The 22,943-nt window shown below is 36.3% G+C and overlaps 1 protein-coding gene across 1 annotated transcript; it reads left to right on the top strand.

Annotated features, from left to right (window-relative positions):
• The first annotated feature begins 18 nt into the window (after positions 1-18).
• On the top strand, positions 19-21,822 carry LOC115211693 (actin-related protein 2/3 complex subunit 1A). Its single transcript, XM_029780343.2, has 13 exons — positions 19-165; positions 4,709-4,796; positions 8,767-8,918; positions 9,378-9,483; positions 10,732-10,849; positions 12,593-12,652; positions 14,208-14,317; positions 14,443-14,545; positions 15,777-15,852; positions 17,993-18,096; positions 19,677-19,769; positions 20,477-20,567; positions 21,439-21,822. Exons 2-13 carry the CDS (start codon positions 4,730-4,732, stop codon positions 21,475-21,477), a joined length of 1,119 nt encoding a protein of 372 aa, XP_029636203.1. The 5' UTR covers positions 19-165; positions 4,709-4,729; the 3' UTR covers positions 21,478-21,822.
• Positions 21,823-22,943: the final 1,121 nt, after the last annotated feature.

Here is a 22,943-nt window from a genome sequence, read left to right as displayed (position 1 = left end):
TAAAGAAATATAAACTGTAGCACATCACGATAAGTACTTCCTGTTAAAAAAAAGTCATCATTTTTTTGTGATAACAAAAGAGAGGAATTCGTGTAGACTGACCAGAGTCCGCGGATTTTCTCTCTTAAACTATTTTTTGGCGTTTAAAATTTTTATCGGATTTAAGTAAGTATTTCATTAATGCATCACATTATGTAAAATCCTCCATGATGTTATTTTATTGTGCATATTATATAGAAACGATTCAATTCTATAATAGGGCGGTGCCCGCTGCCGGAATTTTAATTACTCTTTCAATTTTAATACTTTGCTACTTACGAAAGAATTCCACTTTTATTTCTAAAAAAAAAAGAAAAAAGATGTTAAAATTTATATTTAGTTCTACTGTGAAGTAAAACAGTCGATTGTCAATATTTTTCTGTATTTTAATGATTCTAAATATCTGTGATGTTGATAAGATTCAAGTTACTTTTAAATTTTTGTACTTTTGGTTCCGCTTTTGAGATAATTTGAAATGTAATTCGTAAGCTGTGATGTTACTAATTACCGATGTAAAAGTATAAAAAGTAATTATTTTTAACTGTCAGTAAGTACTGTATTATAGCATTTTGTTCACTCGGTTGGGCTGTGTATAGACATTTCTAACCTGCATTGTTTTCATTTAAACCAGTTAAATACTTGTTTATCATTATATTATCTAAAAAGTTCAAAAATTATTTAGTTAATTCGTCTCTAAAAGCATTTTTCGCTGGAGGCTATGACAAACTTCGCTAACCGTCTGTTTAGCGTAACTGAAATACTTCTCTTACGAAGATAATTATTATCTGAGTCACGTCATCCCAGCTACCCAAATACTTTTGCCCTAAAGAATAATTCTCTGTGATAATGTGTGTCTGTAAGATTATTGGAGTGAAATCTTGAGTTAAAATAGTTTTTAGAGTCCAGCCTGCTCTTCCTACTAGTTCTAATGAAGATTAAACATTAACCCACACGTGAGACAGTGTGAGTATGCAGAGCGGTAACCAAAATAACTGGACTAATAAAACTTTCACACAGACCATCAAGGAGCCTCTACGAGACCTACTCGGCTACTAGAAATAGTAACCAAATCTTCCTCAAATCACACTTACCGTTTTAATACTAGAAGTACCAAGTGGGCATTTTTCACCCATTTCATTGTTCAATTCACTATTAAATGAAGCTGATAAAAGTTGAACTTCCATGATTTTTCATGAATTTAAAAAATGTTCCTTATAATGAATTCCGTTATTTGATATTTTATGTAGTTTTCTTAAAATTTACACTACTGCCTAAAATTAGTAAAAATATATTCTAGTACTTGTATTAAACAAAAAACGGGAAGGACACAGATAATGTAGTCCTAGATACACTAAATAAAAACTGGGATAGCCAAGGCTGAACCGTAGATTTTTCTTTAACAGCCTGACGTGGGAGCTGTACGAGGACAAATATTGCTGTCACTGCTTTTGACTCAAACTTGATAAATCAACCTTTATACAAAAGGTTAAGTGTTAACATATTTAAGGATAGTGGCATCAAAAACCTAGCTATTTATTTCTGACTTTTTACCAGTTTTATTAACTTTTCTTCAGCTTTGGAGGGAAATACAGTCTAAGAAAACGTTTATAATTGTTCCATCAACTATCAGTATAGGACTGGTAGAATGTTTCTTCTCGACACTCTGAATCTATAAAAGTATTATAGAGGCTTCATTTGCCAATCATGTTGTATTGTCAAGAGGTCAATATCCAAGGATTTGAACATTTTTCAGGCTCAGGGGGTGAAAATTGATATTTAGAGTAATTTTAAACATTGTAGTTTTCCATTTCTATACTCACCATCAGGTATATTTTCAGTATATCATCATCATTTAACGTCCGCTTTCCATGCTAGCATGGGTTGGACGGTTCAACTGGGGTCTGGGAAGCCAGAAGGCTGCACCAGGTCCAGTCTGATCTGGCAGTGTTTCTACAGCTGGATGCCCTTCCTAACGCCAACCACTCCGTGAGTGTAGTGGGTACTTTTTACATGCCACTGGCACTATATATATATAGTTTTATATAGTTTGAACTTAGTGATAAAAAGTTCTGTTCAAAACCTGAAGAAAACACCAAATTTTTCACTTTGTCCCATTTTTGACATCCCTGTTGCAGAAGATAACAGGTTTTTTAGTAAGTGGATTAATGTGTTCTGTTAAAACTTTAGACACTGTAAGATTAGAGAAGATAAGATGCTTACCAACTGTTAAGTAATAACAGCCTAAACTTGAAATTTTTTTGAAAGTGGCTCTCAAAATGTGGATTTTTGCAATTTTTGGTTGGCATTTATTTTCATTGGCGGAGTTAAAAGAATTGATATTTAGTGTCTGAAGGACTTGAGATTGTGGAGATTAAAGTAACATACTTTCCAAGCTATGGTATCAAACCCATTTGGAATGATAGGCCCCTAAAATTAAAAGAAATTCAATATTTTGAAAATTGCCAAAAAAAATAAATGGCCATAAAATCTGACTGGTAACAGCCATGGAGCTAAAATTTTCATGAATTCCTCCTCTCATGGATATTAACAAATGGTGTAAATTTGATGAAAATCTAAGGACCTTTGCATCAGACCCTTGTTGATTTTCACTGGAATGACCCTATACTGTCATGAGGAACAGGTCTTCTTCCCCAATACTCTAATGATTCCAAACATCTGAGAAATACTGTTAAGCACTTCAAGATTAACAAGAATGAAGCAAAGTGAAAAGTATGGATAATATTTGTTGGGGAGAAAATGAGGAGTGGAGTTTAGAGTGATGAGTAGATTTAGTGTGGAGTGGAGTACCGGCTGGGAGTGAGATGATAATGAAAAACAACTGTTTTTACATTACTATGTGACCTACTTATGGTGGACTCTGCTATCACTATTTGTATTCATATACTCCCTGACTAACCAGTGAAATAGCTCTGAAATTTTTCTCATATCACACAGCCTATGGTCTTAAAGAAGAAAGGACTCATTGTCTAATTAAGTTCTAGATACACTAACCTACAACAAAGAGGGGATGATCATGCCCACTCTTGGTCATAAGCTTGCTCAAACAGAGATGACCTGGCACTAAACATCTAGGTGGACTGTCTTCACTTTGCGACCAGCACATTGGCCATTATTTGTTTACACAGAGGTAGACCATACTTCCACAAAGTACCTATTTACAAGCAGTTAAATGTTTTTACCAAACAACATTTTCCTGCTATTTACTAAATACAACTTTGTGTGTGTGAGATAGAGAGAGATTGTCCTGTATACATATAAGCATTGAAGTCTGTATGTAAAAACACAACGTATATGCACTAGTTCCTGATAATGCAGCAGGATACAGCTAATATCTAGTCATTTATCTGTCAAGGAGTGTCCTGACAAAGTATTTCCTCATATTACTTTTGGCTAACTACTTGATGTTGTCATGAATTTCATGTTTTTTGGTTAGCCAAGGTAATTAATATTTCTAACTTGGCATTAACCTTTTCGTGACTATTTTTAATGAGTAGACTGCCAATATGTTTAAATTAATGTTCAAACATAATCAAGACATGGAAGGTTTAGCAAAATATCTGCATCTTTATATATTTGGGATCACCCAAAAATCATCACCCCAAAAGTGTTTCCTAACCTTTTCACTGTTGATGAAGCCTTCAAATACATTCCATATCTAAGAGAATCCAGTCATTAATATTATTATATCTCTCCCTTTTATAAAGTTAAATGTTGTGGTAAGATCTTCTACTATAGCCTTAGGCCAACTAAAGCCTTTTAGGTGGATTTGGATTTGGTAGACAGAAACTGAAACAAGCTAATCATATATATATATTATATATATATATATATATAGATAGATAGATATTTGTATGTATCTGTGTGTTTGTCTCTCACCATTGTTTGACAACTGATGTTACATCCCCGTAACTTAGCAGTTCAGCAAAAGAGACTAATAGAATAAGTACTAGACTTAAGAAAAAATAAGTCCTGTGCTTGATAATCATGAAACTCTTTGAAAGGTTTGGCAATTCTAAACCCATCAGATACCACAAAGAGGGTTTAAGAAATTTCTTAAGACCTTGTTCAGACCAAATTTCCCCACAATCCCCTAATGAAATCTTTTTCCCCCATAGGGTCAGTCTCCTTATTGCTTACAAATGCCAAGATTTCAAATATATATTGCATGTATACAAAATACAATGAACTTTGCTAAAGGCATTCATGAGCCAGGAGGTGGTACCAAACCTAATGGTGTGTTGGGGCTGTTACCACATAGTAGTCTTAAGATGCTGCATATTCGAGCAGTCCACAATGTAATATTGCATACAGCCAGTTGGTTATGACAGCCTATCATGTTGTTAGATATAGTTTATTGTGGATTACCAAATTATGATGTTTAGGTCCCTCTTGTTATATATTGTTATTAAACCATGAAATTGACAAAGTACTTCTTAAAACAAATGCATATACAGATCCAGTCTTCTGAACTTGCTCTGACTCATATTTGAATGCACATTCACATCAACACTGACATATAAATGCAAGCTAAAATATAGATTATTTTCTACTGGTTCCAATCAGTTTGCTGTGGCCATACTAGAGTACCACCATATGTTAATAATGTTTTTTTTTAATGATTTTTTTTTCTCTTTTTTTTCTTATCAAGTCTCAACAACCACTGAGCAAGATGACTGAGGTTCACAACTTTGGCACTGAAGCTGTAACATGCCATGCTTGGAATAAAAACTGCACCGGTGAGCTATCTTTTCAATTTCTTTAAAACCATATCAACTTCTCACTACCTCTATCTCCTCTTTTTCTTAGTAATTCATCATATTTTGATTGGCTTCAAGAGTAAAGACCTCTCATGAGGTCTAAGTAAAAAGCTTTTATTTTATGAGGCCTTATATCTGTTAAAGCAAGGCTTGATGGATGGAACTAAAAAGTGGTGCAAGTATATTTCTGCCCAATGTGATCCAATAATTTATAATAATCCTTTCTATTGTAGACACATGGCCTGAATTTTGTTATGAGGGGGTTAGTCGATTAATACAACCCAGTGTTCAACTGGTGCTTATTTCATCAACCATGAAAGGATGATGGGCAAAGTCAACCTCAGTAGAATTTGAACATAAAGATGGATGAAATGCTGCATTTTGTCCAGCATGCTAACAATTTTGCAATTCGCCATCTTACTTTTTCAAATTTTGGCACAGGGCCTGCAGTTTTTGAGGGAGAGGAATTTGATTGCATCAACCCCAGTACTCGAATGGTATTTATTTTATCAATCCTGAACGTATGAAAAGCAAAGTTGACCTCAGCTGAATTTGAACTAAGAACATAAAGACGGATAAAATGCTCCTAAGCACAATATCATAAATTGTAGGGAAGTGGAAGAGTTGATTGTATTGATCTTCAGCCTCTAGTACTTCATGGGAACGTACTTCATCTTAGAAGGATGAAAAATGGCATTTACCATGTAACTAAATACAAAAGGCATTTTGTCTAATGCCATTACAATTCTGCCAATTCACTGCTCTAATAATTGTATATTTTTAGTTTTTCACTGATTGCCAGTTTATTAATTAATTTCTTTTTTTATAAATATTACTGTTGTAACAGCTTCCATCACATTCCAGGGGAAAAAAACTACAAGTAGTTGATAGCTTCCATTATCTATGTGACCAAGTCAGTAGCGGGGGTGGATGCTCTGAGAGTGTAGTTGCTAGAATAAGAATAGTCTGGGCAAAGTTCAGAGAGCTCCTACCTCTGCAGGTGACAGAGGGCTTCTCGCTCAGAGTAAAAGGTAGACTATGATGCATGTGTGCGAACAGCCATGCTACATGGCAGTGAAGCATGGGCCGTGACTGCTGAGGACATGCGTAAGCTTGCAAGGAATGAAGCTTGTATGCTCCGCTAGATGTGTAATGCCAGTGTGTATACACGACAATGTAAGTGCCCTGAGAGAAAAGTTGGACATAAGAAGAATCAGATGTGGTGTGAAAGAGAGACGACTGTGCTGGTATGGTCATGTGTTGCGCATGGATGAGGATAGCTGTGTGGAAAAGTTTTACACCCTAGCAGTAGAGGGAACCTGTGGAAGAGGTAGACCCAGGAAGACCTGGGATGAGATGGTGAAGCACGACCTTCGAATGTTGGGCCTCACCAAGGCAATGAGAAGTGACCGAGACCTTTGGAGATATGCTGTGTTTGAGAAGACCCGGCAAACCAAGTGAGACTGTAAACCTTGGCCTATGCCAGTGCAGCATAACCAGCCCATTTAAGAGTACCCTTCAATCATTGGGCAATAAACTGTGCTTGCAAAGACCTGTTGAGGCAAGTGAAGTCATTGTTGTGGCCAATGACAGTACTGCCTGATTGTCACGTAAAAAGCACCATTCGAGCATGGTTGGTGCCAGTGCTGCCTGACTGGTCCTGTGCTGGTGGCCTGTAAAAAGCACCATTTGAGCGTGGTTAATGCCAGTGCTTGCTGACTGATCCCATGCTGGTGGCACATAAAAGGCACCATTTGAGCATGGTCATTGCTAATGTTACTTGACTGGCTCCTGTGCTGGTGGCACATAAAAAGCATCATTCAAGCGTGGCCAATGCCTCTACCGCCTGACTGGCCCTCATGCCTGTGGCACTTAAAAAGTACCCACTACCAGCATGGAAAGCGGATGTTAAATGATGATGATTATGATGATGGACCTGGGAAAATATGATATTGCGTTGCATAATGCCATGTTAAGCATGCCTATTTTTACCTCTAAGTCTAGTTATGTAACCTTGTGTTTAGTGTATTTGGTTCAGGATCTTAACATTGAGGCTTTCATATGCCAAGTGGGTAGAAATATTGTTTCCTTGAGCAAGGTATTTCATTGTACGTTGCTCCAACCTATTCAGATGAAAATGAGTACCAGCCTAGTACTGGTGCAACACACACACACACTCTCTCTCCTTCCCTCTCTCTCTCTGTTCTGCTAGGTCAAGAGAGTGTTTGCTCTCAATTACATAGAGACTAAAATGTAATTAACAAAAGCTTGACTTAGGCCACCAGATCACACTTCACTTGTGAGTGATGGCTATGGGGATTTTTTTTTTATAAACTAGGAGGAAAAGGCAATACTTCGACCTTTTATTTTTGCAGGGCCTCAGACTTATCTGGATCTCTACCTCTCTGTTGGAAATAGTGAGCAATTAATCTAAAGATATTAGAACTCTACCTATGATAAACTGGTGTTCTGTTTAAGAAAATTGATCATTCCTTTGCAGAAAACTGGATCTAAATACTGGTCCTTATATTTTTCCCACAATTCTTACTGTTTATTTCTGAAACAGAAAAACCTAGTTGTCATCATCATTTAACATCCTCATATTATGCTGAGATGTGTTGGACAGTTTGACTGGATCCAGTGTGTCCAAAAACTACAGCATTGTGCTCCAGTATCTGCTTTGGTGTGGTTTCTATAGCTGGATGTCTTTCTTAACACCAACCACTTTACAGCATTGATTGGATGCTTTTTTCATACCAGCTGCTTTATTGAGGTCACCATGCAGTTCATGGGACTACGAACTCTGGGGGAGGTGGGAGAGGTCTGCTTCATGATTGTGGATGAAGGGATTACTATCAGAAGGGTGGGGAGAGCAGATTCTTGCAGAGGGATTTGCATTGGTATTCACATCTAGTAGAGGAAAGAGGGAGTGAGAAAGAGAAAATAATCAATAGGAGCTGCAAGTGATAATGGAATATTGAAATAGTGAAGCTGATTAACACTTTAGCATTCAAACTGGCCATATCCAACCCAAATATTCTATTTGTTCTATGTTCAAACCAGCCAGATCCAGTCTCACACCTACCCTACAGCATCATTCTAAAAGTAAACAATCACATCATTGAAATTCCAAAGCCACAAGATAATATACATGATTAATTCAAAACCATGTGAATGGATAAATATTATATTTGACTTAGTAATCTGAATGCCAAAGGGTTAAATCCTGTATATACTCTCCCAAACTCTATTGTGACATCATCAACTTTGGTTTTCCAGACAGAATCAGTTCATTCTTTGGAGTTTCAGTTACTGTGATGCTCAATCCCATACATATGGTGGAAGGCCAGTCTCTGGAGTGAGGGACTAGTATCTAGGTTGGGTGTAATTTCTAATATCTTTAGATTATCTTAAACAGTGGAACCTCAATTTACAAATATAATTCATTTCTGAAGGCTGTTCATTACCTGAAATGTTTGTAAACTAAAAACTATTTTTCTCATAAGAAAACACAGCAAATTCAAGCAGGGACGTGCACTGAATCAAAGTTGGACAACAACTGACACTTTCCAGCTGAAGCTCTCAGCTTGTCATCAACTGTTGTTTCTGGCTTGTGTGTTCATTACTCGAGACATTGTTTGTCACCCAAGAGGTTTTATGCTCGAAAAATTGTCAACCAATATGTTCATGATGAGAGGTGTTTGTAAATTGAGTTTCCATTGTATCTTTAGATTATCTTCTAACTATTTCAAACAGACAAGTGGAGCTCCCTTCAGTCTCTGAGGCCCTGAAAAAAGTTTAAAGGTTAAGGTATTGCCTTTTCCTCCTAGATTAAATTTTAAAAATCAATGCCATCACTCAAAAGTATGGTAATGGACCTGTCTGTTAAGCTTAGAGACAATTCAATAATGCTTTTGTTTTTCTTTCTTTTTTTTTTATTATTCTTCAGAATTAGCTTTGTCTTCTAACAGTACCGAAGTTAAGGTCTACAAGAAGACCGGTGGAGGCTGGCAGGAGTATGAGACAATGACGGAACATGGACAAAAAGTAACCAGCATTGATTGGGCTCCAAATAGTAACCGTATTGTCACATGCGGATCAGTAAGTTTGTTTTTTTATATTCTTGTTGTTGTGCAAAAATTCCTAACACAAGTTTGAGCAAAGTTATGGTAAATAATCTAATATTTAGAGACTGACAAGGCTCTGTCCAGACATGCACCCATCAAACCCCATGGGGAAAAGGTTTAATCAGTTTAATTTAAGCATGATGTATCGATGCTTCAGGGTATCTGTATGATTTACATTCTTTAAAGTTTGGTTTTGAATTTTCGATGAGGAACCTGGAACCATCTGATCCAATTGGTATAGTGTATGAGTGGTGTGTGTGAATACTGGTTTACATTCACACATACACAGTCATTCACAATCTCACTGATGTGTATTTCACCTGAAGTGCTTTTATGCTAAACCATATATACAACACTGTGTGTGTGTCTGTTGATTATGTATGTTCAAAGTTGTCAAGTTAGTACAATATTGAAAATGTGTTCCTACCAACAGGACCGTAATGCCTATGTTTGGAATTACAACAATGGGAAGTGGACCCCCATTCTGGTTATCCTGCGCTTCAACCGGTCTGCTACAGTGGTTAAGTGGTCCCCTAATGGTAATTATAATGTTTCTTCATTCTTTCTGTCTTCATCCTTACAACAACCTGACTTTGAAATAATTAACTGCTGTAATTGAGAAGACATGTCATGCTAGCTAAGTGAAATCACAGTTGTAGTCTAGTGCTGGTAATGTGTGAATGGTGCCGGTGACGTGTGAATGGTGCCGGTGACGTGTGAATGGTGCCGGTTATGCGTGAACGGCATCCGTGATGCGTGAATGGTGCCGGTGACACAAGTGGCACCTGTGCTGGTGATGCATGACTGGCACCCAGTAGACTTTGTGATGTGATTGACATTAGGAAGGGCATCCAGCCATAGAAACCAAAACAAAATAGACTGGAATCTGGTGCAGCTCTCCAACTTACCATCTCCAGTCAAACTGTCTAACCTGTGGAAAACAGCTGTTAAATGATGTTCCTTGTTTAGTCAGAGAAAGAAGGGCTGCATCCATTACCTTATTGTGCAAGTTTTCTGGGACTGGCAGAGGAGTAAAACACAACTGGTGGGTTATCCTTAAAATATTAACCTGGCCAGAATGCCTGCAATAGAATCAACTCTGCTAAAGGTACCCAAGGATCAGGTAGTGGTGATAAGCCTGGTCACAAAATGTCTAACATCAAACTGTCTTTTGTACAATTTTACATATTCAGTTTGATTGTCAAGGCTTGAATCACCTACGGCTAAGGTAGATTGAACACACAAGGAATCCAGAAACTTGTGAAGGAAATAGCAACCACATCTCCCTCAAATCAAGCCTTATCTAGAAGGAGGAGACATTAGATACTGTACTTTGAGATATGTTATGGCTGAAATTAAATATGTGAAAAATTAGTCATGGCTGGAGCACCTTTTGATCGTAGGTCTGGCTGATCTGGTTCTAAACAACAACCACCAAATATCATTTGACATACTATATGGGTCACATGATGTGTCCCACACCACCATCAAGGACAAAAATCTGAAAACAATAGGCTATCACTGTTGAAACAATCATTATATAGACATTCTCCTTGTATAAGACAACAATCTAAATTGCATTAATCTGCAGTTTACTGAATTCTTTATCTAGCTCTAAGCTCTTCCACACTACTGTGCAGATTATTCACATGCATAACCTTCACATCCCTCCTCATCCTCCATTTCCTATAATGTTTCATCTTTTTTCTTTTTTTTTTTTTTTTGTCTTGACTTCTATCATGTATTACTCACTGCACAACTTGCTCTGCTCTATGTTTGGGTTTCAGAAAACAAGTTCGCCGTTGGCAGTGGTGCACGACTTATTTCAGTTTGCTACTTTGAAGAAGAGAACAACTGGTGGGTGAGCAAGCACATTAAGAAACCAATTCGCTCTACCATTACATGGTAAGTTTTTCTGTTTGCTTAATTTTGCTGTTAGTTGTCTGGCCACATGTCTCCTATAATCTCCAAGGGACTTTCAAGGGATGGGATGTAGCTCTGTAGTTTCATTGTATTAACTCTGTCGTGCTGTGTTGCTGCTAAAGTGGGAATAGTTTAAATGTAATCTCTGCCTTATTTCCTGGTAAAGCAGTAGTGAACAACACATGTAGAAAAATGAAGATAAAATACTAAAATTAGACAATTGAACATATTGCAGCTTTGTAATCAAGTGTGCTTATGACTCATTGTTAATAATGTCTTCCATAGCTGTTGTTTACTTTTGTTTTTAATTGAAAAAAAAAAAAAAACATTTTGCAATGAAATAAATGCATGATGAACCTGGCACTTCGTCTTGTAAATGAACAAGGCCTAGACTCTTTGCAGTTGAGGAAATTATTTATGATATTTATTCTTCAGTTGAAGAGTTTACACTTACACCAGCAATGGAAGTGATTCAGACAATCAAACTGGTGAAAGTGATGAGGAGAGCAGTGATCTGAATGAACAAATATGGTAGCTGAGAGATAAGCCTATTGTTATTCTCTGGAATTTTTTTTATAATTCTGTCCATTAGTTTGCCTGCAAATGTTATTCTTGAGCTGTATATGCAACCATTTATTTTTTTTGTTTAGGAGCTCAGGTCTGAGTGGGTTAAGCAGATGAAATATAAATCTGCTTCTGGATAGTACATCAGCCTAGTGCAGTGGTTCTCAAGCTTCTGTAATTCAGCACATTCTTTCATGAAATGGTCTTTTACAGATGCCTTTTGCCATGTTTTGCACTGGTTTCATATCTACATATTTTTATAGTATGTCCCTTTCTTTAGGTATTTGCCTGGGGTAGTTCCTTTTATGTTAAATTTTTATAGAAGCTACTAATTAAGTTAAGAAATTATGTAATTTAATATGTATTGGACCTTTGTACATCATTAGTTAAGTTTCCGCATACTGATAACACAATATCCTATTCAAATTTTAACCTCAACAAACAATTGTTTATTGAAAATATGTTCAAGTATAAGTATAGTACTTGATTTGAATATTTTATTTCTGAGAAAGACAATCACAACTCTTCTAAACATTTGTACAACTGTTAGTACTGTTAGGTATAATCAAAGAATACCTTCTTGCACAATTATATCTCTTTGCAAATGTTACACATCTATGTTTAAGCTATTGCTCTTGCTCAAATATAACTGCAACATGGTTTGTATTTGTGTTGTATAGAAGGTAGTTGTATCAAAAAATTATCTTTCTTATTTTTTTGTAAGGGTCTTTCTATGAAGTAACTTGCCTCTTTTGATGAGCAAAGTTTTGAAAATATATTGTATTCTATTGCGCAGATTGGTAATGCTTAATTATTTAAAATTATTTAATGGTGGATGTCAGATTGATAAGGCATGTAACCCAGTGGTTAGACTGTTGGACTCACAATCATAAGGCTGTCAGTTCAATTCTCAGGCCAGAGTGCTTCATTTCATTTTGTTCCTGTTTAATTAGCTGAAGACACGATGTGTCTACTGCAGGTTGGCATCTTGAAAATTATTTCAAGTGCAAAATGATAGGGTCTAGTATTGAACAAAGAATGCATCATTGTAATTTTATATCAAATGTGGATACAAACAGCTGACATTTACAACACAATCAAAAAGTAAATAAATGAATAGTCTTTTTTCTTTTCTTTCTTTTCTTTCTTTTTCTTTTTTAGTTTGGATTGGCATCCGAACAATGCTATGCTAGCATGTGGCTCCACTGACTTTAAAGCCAGGTAAGTGTTTATTAATTTGCCTTGATGTGTCAATAAGAGAATATGTATGTGAGCAAGGTTGGAATATAGTACTATGACTTCAGATACTGGAAGTTGGGTTTTATTGTAACATCACATCTAGGTCTGATATTTGTCAACTCTACTGAAGACTTTTTTTGTTCTGTTATTACAAATTCATAACAAAGGTGGATTGGTAGAATGATTACTTGTGTTGGACTTGTTTTATTTGTCCCATCTCTTTACATTCTGTGGTCAACTTTACCTATCATCCCTCTGGGGTTGATAAAATAAAGTACCAGTCCAGTACTGGGGTTGATGCAATTGAATAACTTCCTCCTCTCAAAGTTCTTAGTCATGTACATAAATTAGAAGCAAATACAATTTCATACTTTATGGTGGAATGACCCTGTTGACAAACTTCCACTGAGGTCACATGTAGATAGGATTACGTTAAAATATCAAATTTGAAAGGCATCAACTAATAAAAGCATTTACATTATTAACCCATAACTGCTCTACCCTATCATTTCACACATCTAGTTGTACTAGGGCATCGTCTATATCATGTGTTATAAGGCCAATGACTTAAAGAAATATCAATAGATTATCTTGAAAATTTGTTGTTTAGCTCCAGGTCAACTCTGATCTAGTTGACATCTATTTCACAAGATGGTCCTGCCATAACTATTCCATCTTATATTCACACAAAGTGTATCCAAGATTTTATTATCCAGTCTGCCTTTCTTTTTTAAGGTTGTAAAGGTGTAACTTGAGGGAGATTTGGTTAGTATTTCTAAAAGTCAAGCAACCACACGAAAGCTCACAGTTTGGCCTGAAGTTGTTCAACCCCAGGCCAACCTTTGATCCAGTACATGTATGGCCAAAAGCAGTTCCATTCTGCTTTTTATTCAGACATTGTAGATCAGTAACCACATTATTTGACATTTCCTTCCAATGGTAATTTGGAGATTTGAGTATTATTTCTTTTAGTTTGAGTGATCACATAAAGGTTCTCAGTTTGCAATAACTAGGTTGATTGGTCAGGACCAATGGCAAAAGTGGATTGGCCAGTATTAAGAGCCAGCATCTCTTAGGTTCTGATTACCCCTTATGGAAATGGAAGAGATTTTTCAAGCAACCTTGACTATCCTATAGCGCTATCTTCCTACAACCAACCATTGCATGATAACATTCATTCTACTAACTATGTGTTTCCATCTAATCTCAAAACTAGGGGAAAGTTAACATAATCCTGGGTCTGTGATCAGGCTTGCTTATATAGAAGCTCTCAGTACTTGTCAATAACAGTAAAAACATGTCTATATTTTGCTGTATAGATTATACACATTGAAGCACATATTCATGTATAGTAACTCTGTAGTTATATGGTACTACAGTTCCTTGCATAGAAGCTAAAAAATTAGTGTTATTCTTTATTTGACAGTTAAGAATTAATGGGAAACTGGAGCCTTTCAAAAATTTCTTGAGACAACCTTAAATATCTTCTCTTCCAAATATTATTAATGACACTATTTTAACCTACCTACTTTTCTAGAATCTTCTCTGGTTTTGTGAAAGATGTGGAAAGCAAACCTTCCGGCAGTCCTTGGTGGGATGGGAAGATGAGTTTTGGCACCCTGATAGCAGAGTATTCGAATGGTGGAGGTAAAGAACCAGTTTCTTAAAACAGTTTTGAAAATATCTTTTTTTTTTTCGTTTTCCTTTCTTCTTTAAACGTTTTCATGTCATTATTGCTGTTCTTTGCTTTAATCTTATACTATTTATTGCAGGCGGTTGGGTACATGATGTGTCTTTCTCACCGAAAGGAGACAAATTGGCCTGGATTGGACATGACTCCAGTATTTCTGTAGTGAATGCGAATAATGGTCAAAAGTGAGTATTTAGGCAAACTTTCGTACTCACTCTGAGCCCACTTCTTACAGCCTGAAGTCATTAGTATGTTCACTGTTTACTTTAAATTGTTTCTACCAATTTATAGCTTGTTCTGAAATTCAGATCCACTATAGATGTTTAAATACATTCTTTCAACAGTATGTTTCACTTCTATGAACAAATTCGCTGTAAATTTCCTGTAAATAGATTGGCTTCCACTTCAAGGAGACATTTATTTCCTGTCTGCTTGGTGATATAGAATTGAAAATAAGCACCAAATTTTCTTTTCAGAAATATATACTGTATAATCAAGCAAATCCTTCATTACACAACATAATTCTCATGGTCATCAGTACAAACATTGTCACAGCCACAGTTATGGGCTTCCTGAGACATGGAACGTTACTGTTTGTCCTAGTTTGTTTAGTTTACTTGTCCTAGTTTACTTTCTCACCAACTCCTATATATGTCAGTCTCAATATATAGAGATAAATAATATTCCTTTGTATGAAACATTAATTCAAACAGTTTATATACAGACAGACACTTTCATAAACTTCCTCCCCATAACATTGCTGTCCTCATTAATTATCAGCTTTTTTTTTCTCTCATATTGGTTATAGGTTGAACAAGTTTACAGTTCAGCAATCTCCAAGACATTTCAACTCCTGCCCCTTATATCTTCAACACAGGCGTGGCTGTGTGGTAGGAAGCTTACTTCCCAACTACATGGTCCTGGGTTCAGTCCCACTGTGTGACACCTTGGGCCAACCAAAGCCTTGTAAGTGGATTTGGTAGATGGAAACTGAAAAAAAGCTCATTGTGTAGTGTGTGTGTGTGTTTGTTCCCTACCACCACTTGAAACTGATCTCAGTGTGTTTACTTCCCTGTAACTTAGCAGTTCAGCAAAAGAGACCGACAGAATAAGTACCAAGCTTAAAAAAAGAAAAGTACTAGGGTCGATTCATTTGACTAAAAATTCTCCAAGGTGGTGCCCCAGCATGACCACAATCTAATGACTGAAACAAGTAAAAGATAATGACTCTCTTTTCACCTGCAGTACCTTTTCCTCTGTTGAACCCTTAACCACTTACCATATGTAGTTCCATCACACTACTGACACTTATGTCAACTTCCCAATGTAATTTTTCTACTTTTCTTTGGATTGTTTCACTTAATCTTTATTTGACCTATTTTTCTCACCTATATTTTCTCCTTTTCTCCTTACTAGGGTTGCTGTCATTAAGGAAAAGTTTCTTCCTTTTATTTCTTGCACATGGGTGTCCGAAGAAAATATCGTGGCAGCAGTAAGTATTTCAGTGAACTATTGAGATTCTAAAACTTTAAATGTTTTGTTTCTGTAATCTAAAGACATCTTTCGTCAACATTTGGTTTCTTTGTGCTGTCAGTGTGTCTCATAAAATAGAGCAGGAGTGTGGGACGGTGTGTTGATTGAAAAAGTACAAATTGCTTTGTTTAACTCTTTAGATACCTACTCACCTCAGAATGTCCTTGGTTCTATTCTATGAAACAAACTTTCTGTTTTAAAGGAAACCTTCTATCAAAATAACATAAATATATATTTTCAAAGCACCTGCTTAACACTTTAGCAATTAAACTGGCCATATCCGGCCTGAAATGTTCTACCTGTTTTATGTTCAAACTGACTAGATCCCACCTTTCACACCTACCCTACACTATCATTCTGAAAATAAACCATCACATCATTTAAAACTTGAAGCTACAAGTATAATGCATGATTAATTCAAAACAATGTGAATAAATAAGCATTACATTTGATAGAGTAACTTGAATGCTAAAGGGTAATCATGACAGTTATTTTAGTAAATTCTTTATTTGAAAACTTAATTGAGCCAAAGGTAGTATATTTCAACAGAAATATAGTAACACTAGGGTTAATAACATTATATAGCAAAATTGTTATTATTTTTTTTGTCTTTGATCAGTAAGTGTTATTTTCTATTTATTTCTATCTTGAATTCAAAGGAAACTATTACTATTCCATTCAAACTTAGCTTTTGTGACCTGGACAATAATGTTTTGAAACTGACCTATTTTCCATCATATTTCAGACAATTCAGCGCTAAGTTGCTGAAGCAGAAATATTGTTATAGCAAATATTCTGCTCAATATCGTAGATTTGCTTCTCAGTTGCTTGACCTTAACCACTTGAGCATGTCCCTTAGTATCTGACAATATATGTATCTCTGATCATGAGCAAGAGTAGTGGGAGAGCATCATAGCCATGTGTTGAGAGGGATATTTTGGGGTTTGAATAAATGTAACAAAAGCTAAGTTTGAAGTAAATATCGGCAATTTTTTATACTTTCTGGGATGCTAAGCAAACAGGAAATAAAAGTTGATACTCCAGGACGAAAAATCATGTTACTCAGATAGATTCCAACTTTTTAAACTTAGGTTTCATTATTGTTTTTGCTATGTGATGTGAATTTGGCCCTCTGTAATATGAATTGGCTTTCTTATTATTAAGGTGGCAAGCTGGCAGAATTGTTAGCACACCAGGCAAAATGCTTTGTGGCATTTCATCTGTCTTTACATTCTGACTTCAAATTCTGCCAAAGCTGACTTTGCCTTTCATCCTTTTAGATCAATAAAATAAGTACCAACTGAGTATTGAGGTTTATTTAATCGACTATCCTCCTCCTCCAAATTTTAGGCCTGTACCTATAGTAGAAAGGATTATTTTTATTATTATTATTATTACTACTACTACTACTCAAGGCAGTGAGCTGGCAGAATCATTAGTACACTAAATAAAATGCTTAGCGGTATTTTGCCTGTCTCTGTGTTTTAAATTCAAATTCCACCAAGGTTGACTTTACCTTTCATCCTTTTGGGGTTGATAAAATAAGTTCCAGTTGAACACTGGGGTCGATGTAATCAACTCATCCCCTCCCCCAAAATTGTTACCCTTGTGGCAGAATTTGAAACCATTATTATTATTATTACTAATGCTACTACTACTAAAGTGGCGAGCTGGCAGAATCGTTAGCACACCAGGCAAAATGCTTGGTGGTGTTTCATCTGTCGTCATGTCCTGAGTTCAAATTCCACTGAAATCTACTTTGCCTTTCATCCTTGATAAAATAAGTACCAGTGAAACACTGGGGTCAACGTAATTGACTAGTCCTTTCCCTAAAATTTCAGACCTTTATAATAATAATAATCCTAGAAGAAAGGATTATTATTATTATAAAGGAGATGGAATGGCAGAGTGGAAAAAAATGCCTTAAATTATTTCTTCTGTTTTTTATTATGTTCTGACTTCAAATCTAGTTAAGTACTGGAGCCAATATAAGTAACTAACTCTCCTTTCCTGAAATTTCAAGTTGTAAGCCTAAATTAGAAACAAATATTATTTTTATAATTGTTATTAATTTTGTTATTTTTTGTCTGTAATTGTAGGGGTTTGATTGCTGCCCCCTGATGTTCAATTATGCCTCTAATGGTAACCTACGTTATGTTTGCAACTTGGACGTTCCTAAAGAACAGTCTCTTGGCACCCAGAGGTTTGTTATTTGCCTTTCACTCTCTCTCGCTTGCTCCCATAAATGTCATCATCATCATCATCATCATTTAATATCCACTTTTCTATGCTTGCATGGATCAGACAGAATTTGGTGAGGCAGTTTTCTAAGGCTGGATGCCCTTCAAGTTGCCAATTCTCACCTTTACCTAGCAAGATAATATTTTCCCATGGCCAGCCAAACCTGTTTTTCATGGAACAATGTATAATGGTGATGCTTCTTTTACAACCATCACATGATGTTAAGACAAAGACACACACACACACACACACACACACACACACACACACACACACACTCATACAATTACGTGTGTGGCATGGCTGTGTGGTAAGAAGTTTGCTTCCCACCCACATGGTTTTGGGTTCAGTTCCACCACGTGGCACCTTGGGCAAGTGTCTTCTACTATAGCTTTGGGCTGACCAAAGCCTTGCGAGTGGATTTTGTAGACGGAAACTGAAAGAAGCTTGTTATATATGTATATACCTTTGTGTTTGTGTCCCCACCCTCCCCATCACTTCTTGACAACTGGTGTTGGTATGTTTCGGTCTCCATAACTTAGCAGTTCAACAAAAGAAACCAATAGAATAAGAACTAGGCCTAAGAAATAAGTCCTGGGGTCAATTTCTTCAACACAAACCCTTCAAGGCAGTGCCCCAGCATGGCTGCAGTCAAATGACTGAAACAAGTGAAGTAATGGAAATATATTTAATAGGCTTCTTTCAGTTTCCTTGTACCAATTCTTCTGTAGCCCTTATAGGCCTAGAGTTATAGAAAATACTTGCCCAACATGCCATGCCATGGGAATGACCTCCCTTATATGGTTGGAAATGAAACTTCTTAACTTCATTGCCACAGCTGCACCTAATGTCAGTTTTCATATTTAAACAAAAGAAAAAGCTGCTTTATACTGGGTCATTGGATTACTGCCAAAGTACTGGTTTTTATGTTGTAATCAAATCAGTTTTATGTTATATGGTGGTAGGTATCCATCTCTTCGTTATCAACCACCTGGAAATTGTAGGTTCAATAAACAAGTGAAGTGAGCTCATTCACATATTTATTGACTGATTGACTGATCGAGAACTTGCAAATTCTCTTTAGCATTTAGCTCTTGTGTTTCTAACCACCATGAGATCACACACTGAGCATGGGATTGCACCTAGAAAGTTACTCTCCCAGACACAAGTCCGGGCTAGGTTGATTATGGAAGACCAGCAGTCGCCCATGCATACCGGCCTCCCCTCTCCACGCTACCAGTGTTATCCAAGAGAAAGGCAAAGGCTGAGTGAACTGGAGCAATGTGAAATAAAGTGTCTTGCTCAAGAACACAACATGCAGCCTGGTCCGGGATTTGAGCTCACAACCTCACGATCGTAAGCTCGACACTCTAACCACTGAGCCATGTAAATAGTGTGTCTCTTATTTCAGCACATATGCACACTTTCTTCTTATCTCTTTCTCTTACACAGAGGTATTCATTTTCTCTCATGCACAGACACACACACACATACACACTCCACCTTACATGTATTCATCTCTCCTATCTTTTTATGTTGCAGTGCAATGCAGAGATTCCGAGACTTGGATAGAATGGCATCGGGTCCTGATGATTCTTCGAAATCTATGAAGACTCTTCATCAGAACGCGATCACGTAAGTTTTTCAATCTAACTATGTCTTCGAGTGTGTGCATACATATCTATCTGTTTCTAGCAAACTGTCATGTTTGAGTGGTGTCCTTTCATTTTGATATGATTGTGGAAGTTTGAGTTTTGTTTCTCTTGACATCTTTCTGTGATTGATTAAAGAAATTTTAAACAGAGAGAGAGAGAGATAAAATAATCAAACTTGATCAGTTAGAGTAAGATTTGGCTTACCAATTTCATTCTTAGTAGTGATGGATAAACTGCCTTATGATAGGTATTTTCTTGCATTCTTTTAACTTTTAAAGTTCAAATCCTCTTAGAGTCAATTTTGCTTTTCATCCTTCCAGGAATTGCTAAAGTAAGTACCAGAATGTATGACCTCATCCTAAGTGAGAATTTAATATTATAAATATTAGGGTACTGGATTAGCTGTTGTTAGAACATTGAGTAAAATGCCTTATAGTATTTGTTTCAGCTCTTTATGTTCTGCATTCAAATGTTATCACAGTTGACTGTACCATTCACCCCTGCAGTGTTGGTAAAATTAAGTACTAGTCAAATAGTGGGGTCAACTAACCCCTCTTGGAAAATTTCAGATTTTGTAACTATGTTAGATACAATTATTATCCATTTTCTTCTCCCTTTTGTTTTCTATCTTATTGCTGGTGATTTATAGTAAATCATTTATTTATCTTATGTGCCTGTGTCTTTCAGACAAGTGGTTGTCCATACTGGAACTAAGGAAAGCTGCTCCAAGTTTTCTACTTCTGGAATTGATGGTAACCTCATAATTTGGGATGTAAAGGTTCGTTGACAATTCTATTATTTTCATCTCTTTATTTATTTTATTTATTATTAGAAGCAATAACTGTAAACTGTAGATTTTAGGAGACAGCTTATCCTTAGTGGTGGGGATAGCTAAGTTCAAAGTTTATTCTTTTATCTTTTACTTCTTTCAGTCATTCAACTGCGGCCATGCTGGGGGTACCACCTTAAATTTTTATGAGAGAGTGAATGATAAATTTAAAGCAATATGAATAAATAAGCTTGCTAACCAACCACATGGTTCCGGGTTCAGTCCCATTGCGTGGTATCTTGGGCAAGTGTCTTCTGCTATAGCCCCGGGCCGACCAATGCCTTGTGAGTGGATATAGTAGACGGAAACTGAAAGAAGCCTGTCGTATATATGTATATATATATATGTATGTTTGTGTGTCTGTGTTTGCTCCCCTAGCATTGCTTGACAACCGATGCTGGTGTGTTTACGTCCCCGTCACTTAGCAGTTCGGCAAAAAGAGACCGATAGAATAAGTACTGGGCTTACAAAAAGAATAAGTCCTGGGGTCGAGTTGCTCGACTAAAGGCGGTGCTCCAGCATGGCCACAGTCAAATGACTGAAACAAGTAAAAGAGTAATCATTACATTTGACAAAATTTGAATGATGAAGGGTTAATAAACAGAAAAGTTACAAATGTGGCTCAAGGGTTTAGTCTTTTTTGATGACACTTAATAATTGTCATGCATGAAGCTCTTGACTTTATTCAATATTCTATTGACTGTACCCCTTGTTTGTAAATTAATGATCTTATGTCAGGGCAGACATAATACTTGACCCTGCCTTCTGTTTCATGTCTTAACTCATTTGTTTCTCTCTCTCTCTCTCTTTTTCTCTTCAGTCTTTGGAAAAATCGTTAGCTGACATGAAGATTTCCTAAACATTCACCGGTTATTATGGTCTTTCAACAGAGGGGAGCGCTGCTATTTCATACTCCTAAACAGTCGGTCAAATGGAAAAATCACCGACACGAGGGCAACGAAAACAAATTAGTCACTTTGTATCCCCCTTACTTTCTCTCCCCCCTCTCTCTCTCTTTTTCTACCTCTACTAGCATGCTCTGTAGTTTTAATCATGTAATAATTTCTGATCAGCTCTCTCTCTCATTATCCCTCTTTCGTCTCCATCAACAATATTCTACCGGATGATGATGATATAATAATAATAATAATAATGATGATAATAATAATTGCATACAGTAAATAAAGGGATGCAGTAATAATCATAACTATGTTGTTGTTTATTCCCAGGTAAGTTCTGATCTTGTCGACTTGTACTCAAAAATATTCCATTTATTGAATCTTTTATTGATTCTGACATAGCTTATCTAGGATTATATATTATCTGGTATTTTTTTTCTCTTCGACAGTCGATTATGATTTGAAGAAGATTAGGTTCCTATTTCTAACAGATCTAGCAAGCTTGTAGACAATCCTTCATTGAATAAGGCACAAAAAGCCCTCACGAGAGTGCTCCCAGTTTCATACCAAACTACTTGTAGCTAGTGGAAAATAATTTGAGAGAAATTTGGCTGCTGCTATTTCTAGCATGTTGAGTGATGACACAAAGGCTCCCTAAATGACTCGTATAATTTGGTGGTCCCTAAACTTATTTAGTTGTGGAACCCATTACTTATATTTTATAGACAAGCCCCACCACATGAAATGTAATAAGACATCAAATGAATCAAAAATTATATTAGAGAAAGAGAGAAAGGGTTTATTATATGGCGTTGTAAGAGGAGGAAAATGTCATCAAACTTACATTGACAACTTGATTGCAGGACCTCAAGGCAGTGATGTTGAGCCAAGAAGTGTGGTGGACTTTATTTTTGCAGCCTGGGTTGTAACCTAGCCATAATAATGAAAACATATATATATATTTCGTTTTTGGATTTGGTTTGCAAGATTCTTTATATGAGTTTGTGTGTTGAAGCATATTCTGTTGCGTCTGGGGAGAGTCATTCTCTTTTAGTGCCTTATTATTTAACACTCACAGGTAAAATTTTAGAAAATAAAAATAAGAAATAAGTGGAAATTTTACTGGTGAGTGTGTTAAATATTAAGGCACTAAAAGAGGATGACCCTCCCCAGACACAACAGTATATACATATATATATATAAATAAACCATTCACTTATTTTAAAAGTGGTGAAGGTAAATCCTTATCTTACAAAGTTCCCGAATGTTCTCACAGAATCCACTTTGAGAAATACTGGTCTTATGTAAGTTTATCCTTTTACTTGTTCCAGTCGGTCATGCTGGAGCACTGCCTTAAAGGGTTTTAGTTGAAGAAATCAACCCTAGGACTTATTTGTAAGCCTAACACGTATTCTATGGGTCTTTT

Source organism: Octopus sinensis, linkage group LG5 (assembly GCF_006345805.1).
Source record: "Octopus sinensis linkage group LG5, ASM634580v1, whole genome shotgun sequence".
Taxonomy (NCBI): domain Eukaryota; kingdom Metazoa; phylum Mollusca; class Cephalopoda; order Octopoda; family Octopodidae; genus Octopus; species Octopus sinensis.
The sequence above is the reverse complement of the archived record's forward strand: the minus strand, read 5'-3'. Positions and strand labels throughout refer to the sequence as shown.